General features: G+C 33.3%; 1 protein-coding gene across 5 annotated transcripts in view; it reads left to right on the forward strand.

Moving 5' to 3' along the window:
* Window positions 1–18,375, forward strand: part of CCDC18 (coiled-coil domain containing 18) — a 134,485-nt gene that overhangs the window by 39,703 nt on the left and 76,407 nt on the right. For all 5 annotated transcript variants that reach the window (XM_082612782.1, XM_082612781.1, XM_082612783.1 and 2 more), the window contains 3 exons: window positions 21–152; window positions 17,633–17,767; window positions 17,938–18,015. In XM_082612782.1, coding sequence (XP_082468908.1) covers window positions 21–152; window positions 17,633–17,767; window positions 17,938–18,015 — 345 coding nt within the window. The remainder of the gene's footprint in view (window positions 1–20; window positions 153–17,632; window positions 17,768–17,937; window positions 18,016–18,375) is intronic.

Raw genomic sequence — 18,375 nt, forward strand, 5'->3', positions numbered from 1 at the left:
AAGTGTTTCTGTATTTCTAGGAAAAGAATGAAAAGGTTAGAAGTCTAGAAACCAATATCAATACAGAGCATGAGAAAATTTGTTTAGCTTTTGAAAAGGCAAAGAAAATTCATCTTGACCAGCATAAAGAAATGGAAAAGCAGATTGAAAGAGTAAGATATTAATTATGTTTTTATAAGTAAATGTAATATATATTTAGAATATGAATGCTGAAAAGAACCTTAAACATTACTAGCTCAGCTTTCTTTATTTTAATAGATGAGGAAACAAAGACATAGAAAAGTTAGTGGCAAATACTATAATTAGAATTGTATTACTTCTGGATCATTTTACAATGCTCTCTCCTTTAGTACTATTGCCATTTCAGTTTTGATCATTATTTTTTGACATTATCAAGCTAAGAGTGATTCTGTAGACTCTTTTCCACTAGAGATATCATTTGCTTGAAGATTGGTTAAGAGGAGACGCTGTCTTGATCTTGGGTTAAAAGTGAAGAGTAAAAAAAAACAAAAAACAAAAGTGAAGGAGAAACTGTGAGACCAGAAGCAGAAGATCAAATAAAAAATAGTTTGGATGGGTTTAATAGCAGAATGTAGCTAACACACAAATATAAGCTTCAAATATAGAGCAATAGAAATTATTCAGTCTGAGTAATAGAGAGAAAAAAAGATTTGGAAAAAAAGTGAACAGAGTCTCAGAGACCTGTTGAACAATATCAGAAGGTCTAGCATTTATGTCATCAGAGTACCAGAGAAGAGGAAAATGAGACTGGTACAAAAAATATTTGAAGGAATTATGACTGAAAACTTTGCAAATTTGTGAAGGAAACAAATTTACATATTCAACAAGCTTAAAGAGGATAAAATCTTGAAAGCAGCCAGAGATAAATAACACATTGTATATAGAGGAACAAAGATTAAAATTTACTGCAGATTTCTCATCAGAAAATCAAAAACTGTAAAGGTTAGAAGACCAAAGAACTGTTTTTTTTTTTAAGTGCTGAAAGAGAAAAACTGTCAACCTAGAATTTTATGTCCAGCAGTAATATTCTTTAGGATATATAAAGACATTCTTAGATTAAGGGCAATTTAGAGAACTTGTCATGAGCAGACTTGTTCTAAAATAAATGATAAAGAAAGTTCTTCAGGCAAAAGAGAAATAAGAGGGAAAATTTAAGCCTCAGGGATGAAGAGCAACAAAAACAGTAAATATTTGGTTACATACCATGGACTATATTTATTCTTTTAAGATTTTTGTAATATTTATGACCATTGAAAGAAAGAATAGAATTGTCTAGTGAGGTTTTCATTGTATGTTGATGTAATACCTTGGATGATTACAATATAAAATAAGAATGGTATAATCTTGTAAAGGTTGTACATTTCACTTCAGGTGGAAAAATTTAATTCTGAGTAAACTATGAAAATTTAAAAACACTTGGTCCCCTTTATCCACGGATTATATGTTCCAAGATCCCAACTGGATTCCTGAAACTGTGGATAGTTCCAAATCCAATAAATACTGTGTTTTTTTCTATACATACATACATACCTATGATGAAGTTTAATTTATAAGTTAGGCACAGTAAGAGAATATCCAAATGGCCAGCATCACTACTCTTGTACTCTGGGGCCATTATTTAGTAAATTAAGAGTTACTTGTACACAAGCACTGCTGTACCATGACAGTCAATCTGATAACTGAGATGGCTGCTAAGTGACTAATGGCAGGTAGCATATACAGTGTGGATATGCTGGGCAAAGGGATGATTCACATCCTGGGCAGAAAAGAGTTTTCCTCAAGGTTTAATCATGCTACTCAGAATGGCATGATATTTAAAACTTATGAATTGTTTATTTGTGGAGTTTAATATTTTCATATTACAGTTGAGTGTGGGTAACTGAAACTGTGGAAAGCGAAACTACAGATAAGGGGGGACTACTGTATGTATATTATAATTCCTAGAACAACCACTAAAAAAACTATACAGATACAGTAATATGCTAACAAATAAAATATTATAGAATTCTGAAAATATTCATATATTTAAAAGAAGGCTGGAAAGGGGAAACAGAAATGAAAAATAGAGGAGACAAAGAGAAAACTAATAAAGGGGTGTGTGCTTAAATTCAGGCATCTCAGATATTAATTTAGATATAACTGTTCTAAACACACCAAATACAAATTGAAATTGTGAGATTGAATTTAAAAAAACAAGACGCAGATATACTCTCTTTAAGAAGTCCATGTTAAATATAAAGATGTAGATAGGTCAAGTATAAAAGCATGGAAAAAGATGTACCAGGCAAACAATAACCAAAAGAAAGCTGGAGTGGCAATATAAATATCAAACAAAGTAGACTTTAGAACAAAGAAAATTACTGGGGATAAAATAGAAAATTATGTAGTGATAAAAGGCTCAATTCACCAAGAAGACATAACAGTCCTAAATGTGATATGTACCTAACAAAGTAATTTCAAAATATTTGAAGCAAAAGTGAAGAGGTCTGAAAGGAGAAAGAAATTAATACAAAATTATAGTTGGAGATGTCAACACTACTCTTTTCTATAATTGATAGAATAAGTAGATTAAAAAATCAGCAAGGATATAGAACTCACCTGAACAACACTGTCAACGAACTTTTTTTTTTTCTCTTCTTTTAAAATTTTTGGCCGTGCTACGCGGCATGTGGGATCTTAGTTCCCCAACCAGGGATGGAACCCATGCCCCCTGCAGTGGAATTGCAGAGTCTTGACTACTGGACCAACAACAGAATATACATTCTTCTTCAGTACACCTGAAATATTCACCAAGATATACCATACCCTAGGTCATAAAATCAGCTTTATCAAATTTCAAAGAATTAAAACCATGTATACAGTTGTTCCTTGGTATCCATGGATGATTGGTTCCAGGACCCACTGTAGAAGATCTGCAGATGGTCAAGTCCCATAGTGGGCCCTCTATATCTGCAGTTCCACATCAGTGGATTTAACCAACCACGTATCGTTTAGTACTGTATGTATTTATTGAAAAAATCCTGCATATAAATGTACCTGCACCATTCAAACCCATGTTGTTCAAGGGTCAACTGTAGTATGTTTTCTGACCATAATGGAATTAAACTAGAAACCGTTAACGGAAAGATATCTGGAAATTCCCCAAATATTTGGAAGTTAAACAACACACTTTTTTTAAAATATCTTTATTGGAGTATAATTGCTTTACAATGTTGTGTAAACAACACACTTTTAAATAATCCATGGATCAATGAGTAAGTCTCAAGGGAAATTTAAAATATTTTAAACAATGAAAATGAAAACACAATATATCTGAATTTGTGGAATGCAGCTAGAGCAGTTCATAGAGCTTTATAGCATTAAATGCATACACTAGAAGAAAATGAAGAAAAATCAGTAATCTAAACTTCCACATTAAGAAACTAGGAAAAGAAGAGCAAAATTAACCCATAAGAAACAGAAAGATGGAGATAATAAAAAGCATAATTGAAAGAAATTGGAATTTGAAAAGAGAATATTAGTAGAGAAAATCAGTGAAATCTAAAGCTGGTTCTTTGAAAAGATCAGTAAAATTTATAAACCTCTAGCCAGTTTGATGAAGTAAAAAAAAAAGAGAGAGAGAGAGAGAGAAAACACAGATAACCTGTATCAAGAGTGAGTAAGGGTGTATCATTAGAGACCTCACAGATATTAAAGGTTAATAAAGGAAAGGAGAGGTTTATCCTGAGAATGGAAGGCTGGTTCAACATTCAGAAAAAAAAAAATCATTGTAATCTACCATATTAGCATACCAAAAACCAGGAAAACCTACATGATCATATCAATAGATGCAGAAAAATCTTTTGATAAAATTCAACATTTTCTCATGATAAAAACTCTTAGCCAACTAGAAGTAGAAGGGAACTTCATGAACCTGTTGAAGGGCATCTTCCAAAAAAATCCTATGGATAATATATCTTAATGGTGAAACACTTAATTCTTCCCTGTAAGATTGGGAACAGAGCAAGAATATCTGCTGTCATCACTCCTATTTAACATCATACTAAAAAGCCCATTTCAATCAGGAGGAAACAAAGCTATCCCTGTTTCCTGTCTGTGTAGGAAATCCCAAAGAATCTACAAAAATACCTTAAAACTAATGAGCAAGCAAGGTCACAGGATGCAAGGTTAACATCCAGATCAGTTGTATTTCTATATATAGTTGACTCTTGAACAACACTGGTTTGAACTGTGTGGGTCCACTTATCCTCGCATTTTTTTCAGTTTGTGTAATACTACACAGTCTGCGGTTGGTTGAATTGGTGGATACAGAACTGCAAATATGGAGGGCAGACTGCAAAGTTATTCACAGATTTTTTGACTTCAAGGAGGGGTTGGTGTCACTAACCCTCACGTTGTTCAAGGGTCAACTGTACTAGCAATGAACAATTAGAAGCTAAAATTTTAAAAATACTGCTATTTACAAAGCTCCAAAGAGATGACATAGATGTAAATAAGACAAAATATGTGGAATATCTGTATGCCAAAAACTACAAAATGTTAAAGAAAGACCTAAATAAATGGAAAGAAATACCATTTCTGTGGATTGGAAGTCTCAATATGTTTAGGATGTCAGTTCACCTTAAACAGATCTCTCGATTTAATGCATTTCCAATCAAAATCCCAGTAAAAAATTTTTTGTACACATAGATAGCTGATTTTGAATTTTGTAATGGAAAGGCAAAGAAACTAGATTAGCCAAAACAAGTTTGAAAAAGAACAAAGTTAGTGGATTTATGCTACCATATCTTAAGACTTACTATAAACCTATAGTAATCAAGACAGTGAGGTATTAACAAAATAATAGACACATGGATGAAAATAACAAAATATAGGGTCTAGAAATAGACCTGGCAAATATGGTCAATTGATTTTTAACAAAGGTATAAAACCAATTCAGAATGGAGAAAGAATAGTTTTTGAATGAGTAGTGCTGGAACAGTTGGACATCCATATGCAAAAAGATGGAGCTGCAGTATATACCTATATAAAAATTAATTCAAAGTGAATCATATATTTAAATATAAAATAAAAAGATATTAAAACTCAGAAGAAAACATGGGAGAAAATCTTCATGACCTTAGGTTAGGCAAGAGTTCTTAGATATAAAACCAAAACAATATAAGGGAAAAATTGATAAATTGGAATTCATCAAAATTAAAAATGTATGCTCTGTGAAAGACATTAAGATAATGAAAAGACAAGCTATAAACTGGGAGAAAATATTTGTAAATCACATATCCAGCAAAGAACTTTTACCCAGCATATATAAAGAATTCTCAAAATTCATCAATAAGAAAGTAACCCAATTTTTTTAATGGACAAAGACTTGAATAGATACCTCATCAGAAAAGATATACAGATGGCAAATAAGCATATGAAAATATGTTGAACTTGATTCATTATTAGGAAAATGCAAATTAAATGTACAGTGAAATACTACTGCATTCTTGTTAGAATACTGAGCGAGAGAGGTAGAAAGGAAGGGAGGAAGGAAGATCTGACAATAGCAAATGCTACCCAGGATGTGAAACAACTGGTTTTCTCATATATTGCTAGGGATAATGCAAAGTAGTAAAACTACTAAAACAACTTAGCATCTTCTTATACACTTAACATATGACCCAGCAGTCTTAGATATTTATTCTAGACAAATGAAAACTTATCTTTACACTAAAACCTACTACAAATGTTTATAGTAGGTTTATTCATAATTGCCCAAAACTGGAAACTACCCAGTGTCTTTCAATGAGTAAATGGGTAAACTATGGTACCTCAATACAATGGAATACTACTCAGTAATAGCAAGGAATAATCTATTGATTCAGGCGAAAACATGGGTGACTCTAGAGGCTTTATGCTAATGGAAAGAAGCCAATTGCAAAATGTTGTATACAATTCTATTTCTTTGACATTCTCAATAAAGTCAAAAGCTATAGGATGAAGATCATTTTATTGGTTGCCAGGTATTGGGGAGGGTGGAGAGTTGACTATAAAACAGGTGTCCCCAACCCCCAGGCCATGGAATGGTACCTGTTAGGAACTGGGCCGCACAGCAGGAGGTGAGCGGCGGGATAGCGAGCAAAGCTTCATCTGTATTTACAGCCACTCCCCATTGCTTGCATTACCGCCTGAGCTCCACCTCCTGTCAGCGTTATGGTGAGTTGTATAATTATTGCATTATATATTACAATGTAATAATAATAGAAATAAAGTGCACAATAAATGTAATGCTCTTGAATCATCGCGAAACCATCCCTCCCACCCCCATCCGTGGAAAAAGTGTCTTCCACGAAACTGGTCCCTGGTGCCAAAAAGGTTGGGGACTGCTGCTGTAAAGGATTAACATGAGGGATCTTGAGAGTGAAGGAATCATTCTGTATCCTGATTGTGATGGGAGTTTTATGAATCTATGCATGTATTCATACACCCAAAAAATGAATGTAAATGAAGTTTTAAAAAGTCTCCCACCCTAGAATCATTGTTACAATCTTAGTTTATGTCTTTCAGACCAGTTTCTCTGCATCTTTGCATACTTACATGTTTATAGTACACATATACACAAACACGTAAACAATTTTTAATAGCTTCATTTTACAGAATGATTGCTATTTGACTTCTCTGTTTTTTAGGATTATAATTAATTTTCAGTAAACTTTATTGTAAGCTATTTTTTTCTTATTTTAGAATATTATTTTATAATAGAGTCTCAAAAGTGGAACTACTGACTCAGAAGATAAAAAATATTTTTCAGATGAGTTTATCCCTGATAAATCCTTCAAAGTTTAATTTGAAAATGGCAGAAAATCTAGGAAGATATTATATTTGATATCTCAAATACTGAACTGCTGCAGAGAATTGGCACGATAGGTCTGTCCAAGGGCCTCCCTGATAATTGATGGGTCAGCTTCTATGAAAATCTATGGTTATAATATCATTTAGTCTTGTTTATTCATGAAATTAATTTTAATATATTCATGTTTTAAGAAAAAATTCTAAAGTTATTTAATATTTTTCAAACTTTTTATTGTGGTTAGTATTATCAGTATTAGTGTTATTGATGTTATAATTTATGTTATCTTAACCATTTTTAAGTGTACAGTGGTATTAAATACATTAACATTGTTGTGCAACCATCAAACCATTTATCCTCATAATTCTTCTCATCTTGTAGAACTGAATCTCTATACTCATTAGAGTACACAATAACTCCCTATTCTCCTCTCCCCCCAACTCTTGGCAATCACTATTCTACTTTCTGTCTCTATGATTTTGCCTTCTCTAAGTACCTCATGTAAGTGAAATCATATAGTATTTGTCTTTTTATGACTGGTTTGTTTCACTTAGCATAATGTCCTCAAGGTTCATCCATGTTGCAGCATATTTCAGAATCTCCTTCCTTTGTAAGGCTGAATAATATTCCATTGTATGTATATAGCACATTTTGCTTATCTGTTCATCTGTTGATGGCCACTTAGTTTGTTTCCACATTTTAGCTGTTGTGAATGATGCTGCTATGATCATGCGGGTGTACAAATACCTCTTTGAGACCCTGTTTTAAATTATTTTGAGTATACATGCACAAGTGGAATTGCTGATAATATGGTAATTCTGTTTTTAATTTTTTGAGGACCAACCATACTGATTTCTACAGCAGCTATACCATTTTACATTCCCACCAACAGCTCTCAAGTGTTCCAATTTCTCCACATCCTTGTAAACACTTGTTTTCTGGTTTTTAACAGTAGCCATCCTAATGAGTGTGAGGTGGTATCTCGTTGTAGTTTTGATTTGCATTTCCCTAATGATCAGTGATGCTGAGAATCTTTTCATGTGCTTGTTGTCTAGTTATATATCTTCTTTGGAGAAATGTCTATTTATTTCCTTTACCCATTTTTTAATAGGGTTGTTTTTATGTAGTTATTGAGTCTTAGGACTTTTCCATATATTCTGGATATTGATCCCTTATGAAGGTATGTGATTTGCAAATATTCTCTCCCATTCTGTGGGTTTCCTTTTTACTCTGTTGAGAGTGTCTTTGCATGCACAGAATATTAGAATTTTCATAAAGTCCAGTTAGTCTATTTTTTCTTTTGTTGCCTATACCTTTGGTGTCATATTTAAGAAATTATTACCAAATCCAACGTCATGAAGCTTTGGTTCTATGTTGTGAAGCTTTTGTTCTATGTTTCCTTCTAAGAGTTTTATTTTTTTAGGTCTTACATTTAGGTCTTTGATCCATTTTGAGTTAATTTTTTATATATGGTGCTAGCTGTAGGTCCAACTTCATTCTTTTGCATGTGGATATCCAGTTTTCTCAGCACCATTTGTTGAAAGGACTGTCCTTTCCCCCCACTGAATGATCTTGGCACCCTTGTCAAAATCATTTGACCATATATGTGAGGATTTATTTCTGGGCTCTTGATTCTATTCCATTGGTCTATATGTCTGTCTTAAGCGAAATCACAGTTTTTATTATTGTAGCTTTGTAATAGATTTGAAATCAGGAAGTGAGGGTCCTCCAGTTTTGTTCATTTTCAAGATTGTTTTGGCTGTTCAGGGTCCCTTGAGATTTCATATGAATTTTAGGGTGGGTTTTTTTGTTTCAGCAAAAAATGTCATTGGGATTTTGCTAGGGATTGTATTGCATTGGGTAATATTGACATTTTAACAATATTAAGTCTTCTAATCCATGAACGTGGAATATGTTTCTATTTATTTACGTTTTCTTCAATTCTTTTCATCAGTGTTTTGTAATTTTAATTGTACAAGTCTTTCACCTCCTTGTTTAATTCCTAAGTATTTTATTCTTTTTGACACTATTGTAAATGAAATTGTTTTTGTAATTTTCTTTTCAGATTGTTCATTGTTCACATATAGGAATGCAACTGACTTCTGTGTGTTGAATTTCATTCTCTACTTTTCTGATTTCATTTATCAGTTCTAATAGTTTTATTGTGTGAAATCTTTAAGGTGTTCTATGTATAAGATCATATCATCTACCAATAGATAATTTTACTTCTTCCTTTCCAACTTGGATGTCTTTTATTTCTTTTTCTTGCCTAATTGCTCTGGCTGGAATTTCCAGTATTATGTTGAATAGAAGTGGTGAGAGGTGCATCCTTTTCTGGTTCTGAGCATAGAGGAAAAGCTTTCAGTCTTTCACCATTGAGTATGTTAGCTATAGGTTTTTCATATAAGGCTTTTATTATGTGAAGGTAGTTTCCTTATGTTCCTAATTTGTTGAGAGTGTTTATCATGATAGGGTGTTGAATTATGTCATGTTTTTTCTGCATCAATTGAGATGCTCATGTGGTTTTTTTTTCTTTCATTCTGTTGATACTGCACATAACACTGATCAATTTTCATTGCATTCCAGAAATAAATTCCCCTTGGTCACTGTGTTTAATTCTTTTACTATGCTGCTGAATTTGGATTGTTAGTATTTTGTTGAGGATTTTTGCATCAGTGCTCGTAACAGATATTTGTCTGTAGTTTTCTTTTCTTGTAATGTCTGGGTTTCGTATCAGGTTAATGCTGGTCTTACAGTATTAGGGAGTATTCTCTGTTTAATTTTTTGGAAACATTTGAGTAGGATTGGTATTAGTTCTTTTTTATGTGTTTGGTAGAATTCATCAATAAAGCAAGCAGGTTCAAGGCTTTTCTTAGTTGGGAGATTTTTGATTTCCCATTCAATCTCCTTACTATTTATAGGTCTGTTCAGATTATCTATTTCTTCATGATAGAGTCTTTGTAGGTTTTGTGTTTCTAGGAATTTGTTCATTTCATCTAGATTATCCAACTTGTTGGTATACAATTATTCATTGTACTTTCTTATGATCTTTTTTTATTTCTGTAGAATTGGTAGTAATATTCCTACTTGTATTTCTGATTTTGGTAATATTCAGTCCTCTTTTTTTGACCACCTAGCTAAAGATTTGTCAATTTTGTTTATTTTTTTGAAGAACCAATTATTCATTTCATTGATATTCTTCACTGTTTTTCTGTTCTCTATTTTGTTGATCTTTACTGTAACCTTTATTATTCCTTCCTTCTGCTAGCTTTGGGTTTATTCTGTTCTTCTTTTTCTTGTTTCGTATGTTTTAAATTTAGGTTATTGACTTGAGATCTTCCTTGTTTTTTAATGTAAGCACTTATAGCTATAAATTACCCCCTAAACATTGTTTTTGCTGAGTCCTGTAAGTTTTCGTAAGTTGTGTTTTTGTTTTCATTCGTTTCTAAGTAGTTTCTAATTTCCCTTGTGAATTCTTCTTTGATTCATTGGTTATTTTTAAATGTATTGTTTAATAAATATCACAATTTTGTGAATTTTCCAGTTTTCCTTTTGTTGTTGATTTCTAACTTCATCTCATTGTGGTTGGAGAATGTACTTTATATGATATCTGTCTTGTAAAATTTATTGAGACTTAACTTTGTAGCCTAACATATTGTCTGTCCTGGAAAATATCCAATGTGCACTTGAGAAGAATGTATATTCTATTGTTTTGGGGTTGAGTGAGCTGTGTGTGTCTATTAAATATGATTTGTTTATTGTGTTGAGTCCTCTCCTTACTTATATTCTCTTTGGTTGTACTACATATTATTGAGAATAGGCTATTGAAGTCTCCAAGTACTATTGTAGAACTGTCTATTTTTCACTTCAATGCTGTGTGTTTTTGCTTCATATATTTTGAAAGTCTGTCTTTGGGTGTATAAGTGTTTGTAATTGTTATATCTTATTGCCATATTGTAATAACCTTATATTAATACATATTATCTGTCTTTGTCTCATAATCTTTTTAAATTTGAAGTACGATTTGCCTGATATTACTATAACTATCCCTGCTCCCTTTTGGTTACTATTTGCGTGGACTATCTTCCCATCCTTTCATCTTTTATCATTAGTATCTTTGGATCTAAAATGAGTCTCATCATAAATGGGTGTTGAATTTTGTCAAAAACTTTTTCTGCATCTATTGAGATGATCATATCGTTTTTATTCTTCAATTTGTTAATATAGTGTATCACATTGATTGATTTGCGTATATTGAAGAATCTTTGCATCCCTGGGATAAATCCCACTTGATCATGGTATATGATCCTTTTAATGTGTTGTTGGATTCTGTTTGCTAGTATTTTGTTGAGGATTTTTGCATCTAAATTCATCAGTGATATTGGTCTTTAATTTGCTTTTTTTGTAGTATCTTTGTCTCTGGTTTTGGTATCAGGGTGATGGTGACCTCATAGAATGAGTTTGGGAGTGTTTCTTCCTCTGAAATTTTTGGAAGAGTTTGAGAAGGATGGGTGTTAGCTCTTCTCTAAATGTTTGATAGAATTCACCTGTGAAGCCATCTGGTCCTGGACTTTTATTTGTTGGAAGATTTTTAATCACAGTTTCAATTTCATTACTTGTGATTTGTCTGTTCTTATTTTCTATTTCTTCCTGGTTCAGTCTTGGAAGGTTATACCTTTCTAAGAATTGGTCCATTTCTTCCAGGTTGTCCATTTTATTGGCATACAGTTGCTTGTAGTAGTCTCTTGGGATGCTTTGTATTTCTCCGCTGTCTGTTGTAACTTCTCCTTTTTTATTTCTAATTTTCTTGATTTGAGTTCTGTCCCTCTTTTTCTTGATGAGTCTGGCTAATGGTTTATCAATTTTGTTTACCTCCTCAAAGAACCAGCTTTTAGTTTTATTGATCTTTGCTATTGTATTCTTTGTTTCTATTCCATTTATTTCTCTTCTGATCTTCATGATTTCTTTCCTTCTGCTAACTTTGGGTTTGTTTGTTCTTCTTTCTCTAGTTCCTTTAGGTGTAAGGTTAGATTGTTTATTTGAGATTTTTCTTGTTTCCTGAGGTAGGCTTGTATAGCTATAAACTTCCCTCTTAGAACTGCTTTTGCTGCATCCCATAGGTTTTGGATCGTCATTTTTTTTTAAATTTATTTATTTAGTTTTGGCTGCATTGGGTGTTCATTGCTTTGCATGGGCTTTCTCTAGTTGTGGCGAGCAGGGGCTACTCTTTGTTGCAGTGCATGGGCTTCTCATTGCGGTGGTTTCTCTTGTTGCGGAGCACGGGCTCTAGGCACACGGGCTTCAGTAGTTGTGGCGATGGGCTTAGTTGCTCCGCAGCACATGGGATCTTCCCAGACCAGGGCTCGAACCCGTGTCCCGTGCATTGGCAGGTGGATTCTTAACCACTGTGCCACCAGGGAAGTTCCGGATCGTTGTGTTTTCATTGTCATTTGTCTCTACGTATTTTTTTATTTCCTCTTGAATTTCTTCAGTGATCTCTTGGTTATTTAGTAATGTAGTGTTTAGCCTCCATGTGTTTGTGTTTTTTACGTTTTTTTCCCTGTAATTCATTTCTAATCTCATAGCGTTGTGGTCAGAAAAGATGCTTGATATGATTTCAGTTTTCATAAATTTACTGAGGCTTGATTTGTGACCCAAGATGTGATCTATCCTGGAGAATGTTCTGTGCGCACTTGAGAAGAAAGTGTAATCTGTTTTTGGATGGAATGTCCTATAATAACAATTAAATCTATCTGGTCTATTGTGTCATTTAAAGCTTCTGTTTCCTTATTTTCATTTTGGATGATCTGTCCATTGGTGTAAGTTAGGTGTTAAAGTCCCCCACTATTATTGTGTTACTGTCAATTTCATCTTTTATAGCTGTTAGCAGTTGCCTTATGTATTGAGGTGCTCCTATGTTTGGTGCATATATATTTATAATTGCTATATCTTCTTCTTGGATTGATCCCTTGATCGTTATGTAGTGTCATTCCTTGTCTCTTGTAACATTCTTTATTTTAAAGTCTATTTTATCTCCCGAAAGTGGACATAGAGGGAACCTACCTCAACATAATAAAGGCCATATATGACAAACCCACAGCAAACATCATTCTCAATGGTGAAAAACTGAAAGCATTTCCTGTAAGATCAGGAACAAGACAAGGATGTCCACTCTCACCACTGTTATTCAACATAGTTTTGGAAGTCCTAGCCACAGCAATCAGAGAAGAAAAAGAAATAAAAGGTATACAAATTGGAAAAAGAAGAAGTAAAAGTGTCACTGTTTGCAGATGACATGATACTATACATAGAGAATCCTAAAGATGACACCAGAAAACTACTAGAGCTAATCAATGAATTTGGTAAAGTTGCAGGATACAAAATTAATGCACAGAAATCTCTTGCATTCCTATACACTAACACATGAAAAATCTGAAAGAGAAATTAAGGGAACACTCCCATTTACCACTGCAACAAAAAGAATAAAATACCTAGGAATAAACCTACCTAGGGAGACAAAAGACCTGTATGCAGAAAACTATAAGACACTGATGAAAGAAAGATGATACCAACAGATGGAGAGATTTACCATGTTCTTGGATTGGAAGAATCAATATTGTGAAAATGACTATACTACCCAAAGCAATCTACAGGTTCAGTTGAATCCCTATCAAATTACCAATGGCATCTTTTACAGATCTAGAACAAAAAATCTTAAAATTTGTATGGAGACACAAAAGACCCCGAATAGCCAAAGCAGTCTTGAGGGAAAAGAACGGAGCTGGAGGAATCAGACTCCCTGACTTCAGACTATACTACAAAGCTACAGTAATCAAGGCAATATGGTACTGGCACAAAAACAGAAACAGAGATCAGTGGAACAAGATAGAAATCCCAGAGATAAACCCACGCACCTGTGGTCAACTAATCTATGACAAAGGAGGCAAGCATACACAATGGAGAAAAGACAGTCTCTTCAATAAGTGCTGCTGGGAAATCTGGACAGCTACATGTAAAAGAATGAAATTAGAACACTCTCTAACACCATACACAAAAATAAACTCAAAATAGATTCGAGACCTAAATTTAAGACTGGACACTATAAAACTCTTAGAGGAAAACATAGGAAGAACACTCTTTGACATAAATCACAGCAAGATCCTTTTTGATCCACCTCCTAGAGTAATGGAAATAAAAACAAAAATAAACAAATGGGACCTAATGAAACTTAAAAGCTTTTTCACAGCAAAGGAAACCATAATCAAGATGAAAAGACAACCCTCAGAATGAGAGAAAATATTTGCAAATGAATCAACAGACAATGGATTAATCTCCAAAATATATAAATAGCTCATGCAGCTCAATATTAAAGAAACCAACAACCCAATCCAAAAATGCACAGAAGACCTAAATAGACATTTCTCCAAAGAAGGCATACAGATGGCCAAGAAGAACATGAAAAGCTGCTCAACATCACTAATTATTAGAGAAATGCAAATCAAAACTACAATGACGTATTACCTCACACCAGTTAGAATGGGCATCATCAGAAAATCTGCACACAACAAATGCTGGAGAGGGTGTGGAGAAAAGGGAACCCTCTTGCACTGATGGTGGCAATGTAAATTGATACAGCCACTATGGAGAACAGTATGGAGGGTCCTTAAAAAACTAAAAATAGAATTACCATGCGACCCCGCAATCCCACTACTGGGCATATACCCAGAGAAAACCATAATTCAAAAAGACACATGCACCCCAATGTTCATTGCAGCACTATTTACAATAGCCAGGTCATGGAAGCAACCTAAGTGCCCATGGACAGATGAATGGATAAAGAAGTTGTGGTACATATATACAATGGAATATTACTCGGCCATAAAAAGGAACGAAATTGGGTCATTTGTTGATACGTGGATGGATCTAGGGACTGTCATACAGAGTGAAGTAAGTCAGAAAGAGAAAAACAAATATCGTATATTAGCATATGTATGTGGAACCTAGAAAAATGGTACAGATGAACTGGTTTTCAGGACAGAAGTTGAGACACAAATGTAGAGAACAAACATATGGACACCAAGGGGGGAAAACCGCAGGGTGGTGGTGAGGGTGGTGTGATGAATTAGGCGATTGGGATTGACATGTATACACTGATGTGTATAAAATTGATGACTAATAAGAACCTGCTGTATAAAGAAATAAAGAAAATTCAAAAAAAATAAAATGAGTCTCTTGTAGACAACATATAGGTGGATGTGTGCTTTTCTCCATTCTACCAATCTATGTCTCTTGGAGAGTTTAATCCATTTACATTTAAAGTAATTACTGATAAGGAGGGACTTCTGTCATCTTGCTTTTTGTTTTCTATATGGCTTCTAGCTTTTTTATCCCTCTTTTCCTACATTACTGTCTTCTTTTGAATTCAGTTGATTTTTTATACTGAATTTTTAAAATTCCTTTCTCATTTCCATTTGTCTATATTTTATGGCTATTTTCTTTTGGTTACCATGGGGATTACATTTAACATCCTAAAGTTATAACACTCTAATTTGAATTTATAGCACTCTAATTTCAATAACATACAAAAACTCTGTTCCTTTATAGCTTTATCTCCACACCTTTTGTCACAAACTTACGTCTTTGTACACAAACTTGTAATTCCTTCAAAAGGATTAGTCTCTTTTGTAGAAAACAAGATTTGGAGTCACAAACTAAAGTTACAGTAATACTAACTTTTGCACTAATAACTTTTTTTCCTTTATATGTATTAGTCTCTTAAATCATTTAGAAAACAAAAAGTGGAGTTACAATCCATTGTTAATGATAATGCTAGGTTTTACAATTGCCCATGTATTTATCTTTGTGAAGATTTTTATTTCTCCATATGGCTTCAGGTTACTATCTAGTGTTCTTTCATTTCACCTTACAGAATTCCCTTGAGTATTTCTAGCGGGGCATGTCTAATGGTCACAGCCTCCCTCAACTTTTACCTCAGAATGTCTTAATTCCTCCCTCACTTTTGAAGAACAGTTTTGCCAGATAGAGGATTCTTCATAGACAGTTTTTTTTTTCTTGTGAATATCAGCCCACTGTCTCCTGACCCTCAAAGTTTCTGTTGAGAAATCTGCATGTAATCTTATTGAGGATCCCTTATATGTGATGATTTGCTTATCTCTTGCTGCTTCAAGATTCTCTCTTTGTCATTGTCTTTTTCTTTTTTTTTTTGTCTGTGCCATGTGGCATGTGGGATCTTAGTTCCCCGACCGGGGGCCAGGGATCGAACCCATGCCCCCTGTGTTGGGAGCTCGGAGTCTTAACCACTAGACCACCAGGGAAGTTCTTGTCATTGTCTTTTGAAAGTTTGATTATAATGTGTCTTATTGTGCGTCTTTTCGAGTTCAACTTCCTTGGATTTTGTTGAGATTCTTGGATGTTTATATCATGTATTTCATCGAATTTGGGCCATTTTCAGTCATTATTTGTTCAAATATTCTCTCTCTCTTTCTCTCTCCCTTCCTTCTGGGACTTGCATTATGTGCATACTGGTGTGCTTGATGGTGTCCAACAGGTCCCTTATGTTCTGTTCACTTTCTTCAATCTTTTTTCTTTCTGTTCCTCTAATTTCTGATGTGTAATTTATTTTCATTTGAGTGTTTTCATTTCACAGTTCTTTGGTTTTAGTATTTTCTTGTTAACCTGTTGCTGCTATTATCACATATGTATAATTTTTATACACTTGTGTATATAATATGCACAAATATACATATAAACATATCAGTTTACTCATGTTTTGTCTTCACAAAAGTTTTTTGGACATTTGATAACACCAGTCAATTAGTGGTGAAGTTGTAAGGAGTGAGACTTACACATTTCTAGTGAAAGTATAAATGTTGATGCACTTCGAAGAGAAATACCTAATGAAGTTAGAAATGTGCATATCCTACAACCAGGAAGTCCACTTCTAGATGGTATGTTCTAAAGAAACTCTAATACATGTGTATAAAGAGACATGTACAAAGGATGTTATTGTAACATCATAATAGTGAAAAAGCAGTATCTGTTTCTGAGTAGAAGAGTGAACAAACTAGTTTGTTGTTACAATGGAATACTGTATTATCATAAAAATATGAACTAGATCCACATATGGATACATGGATAAATATTTAAAACAATATTAAGTGAAAAAAATAAGTTGCTGAAACTTGCAGAAGTGTTGATATTGTCTATGTGAATTTTCAAAACAAAATTATGTTACATATTGTTCATGGATCTACATATATAGTTAAAAGCACAAAAAACATGTTTGAGAATGAAACACACCAGAGAATGATATAGAACAATTTCAACATAGTATTGGTGAGGGAGGGAACGGATAAGACATGGACTTGTGATTTCATTTCTTCTCTAAAAGGAGAGAAACTGAAGGAAATTTGGCAAAATGCAATAAGCTATGTAATTTCAGTAGTAATTTAAATTGTGAGTGTTATGTTTTTTCTGTGTACAGTTGACCCTTGAACACTTTGGGAGTTAGGGGTGCCACCCCTGTGCAGTTGAAAATCCACATATAACTTTACAGTCAACCCTTCCTTTCCATAGTTCCCATCTGTGGATTCAGCCAACCGCTGATGGTGTAGTGCTGTAGTACATATTTATTGAAAAGAATCCATGTATAAGTGGACTCAGTTTAAAACTGTCTTGTTCAAGTGTTGACTGTATTTAAAATGTTTCAAATTTTTAAAAATTAATATGAAAATTAATAAATCCTGTTTCTATGTTTAGCTTGAATCTCAACTAGAGAAAAAAGAACAACAATTTAAAGAACAAGAAAAGACTATATCCATGTTGCAGCAAGATATAATATGTAAACAACGTCACCTTGAATCACTAGACAGACTTTTGACGGAAAGCAAAGGGGTAAAATCATCTTTATAAAAGTGCTGTTTAAAAGCTGACCAATATTTTAAGTTTATGTTTCTTTAACATACCTTTAATTCTAGTCAAATCAGTTGTTTAACAACCTGTTGCTAATGCTAAAATATTTATACACGTATGTATATTTTCACTACCAATCTGTATGTTTTTAGGAAATGGAAAAGGAAAATATGAAGAAAGATGAAGCTTTGAAAACATTACAGAACCAAGTATCTGAAGAAACAATCAAGGCTAGTATGCTAATACTTTAAAATTTTTTCTTTTTCTTTTTATTTATTTTTTTCTTAATGGAGACATTCCTGTGGCTTTTTAGTTTTCTCTATAAATTGTAAAACAAACGTTTACATAAAAATAAAGTGGTAAAAATTTTACCTGAGTCAATGAACTTAGTTTCTTTAAGTAGTATATTTTTCATTGTGAATTGTGATCTTAATTATTTGATCGTTGATAATCTAGTCTGTAGGTCATCTAACTTCTTTTCTTTTTATAATACCTTTAGAAAGATTTGTTTTTTAACAAAAAATGTATTTTAAACTGTAGCTACTTACTAATATTACCAGTAAAAAATTAACAAAGGAAGTGAAGAGAGA

The sequence above is a fragment of the Mesoplodon mirus genome, assembly GCF_964341445.2.
Source record: "Mesoplodon mirus genome assembly, chromosome: 3".
Classification (NCBI taxonomy): domain Eukaryota; kingdom Metazoa; phylum Chordata; class Mammalia; order Artiodactyla; family Ziphiidae; genus Mesoplodon; species Mesoplodon mirus.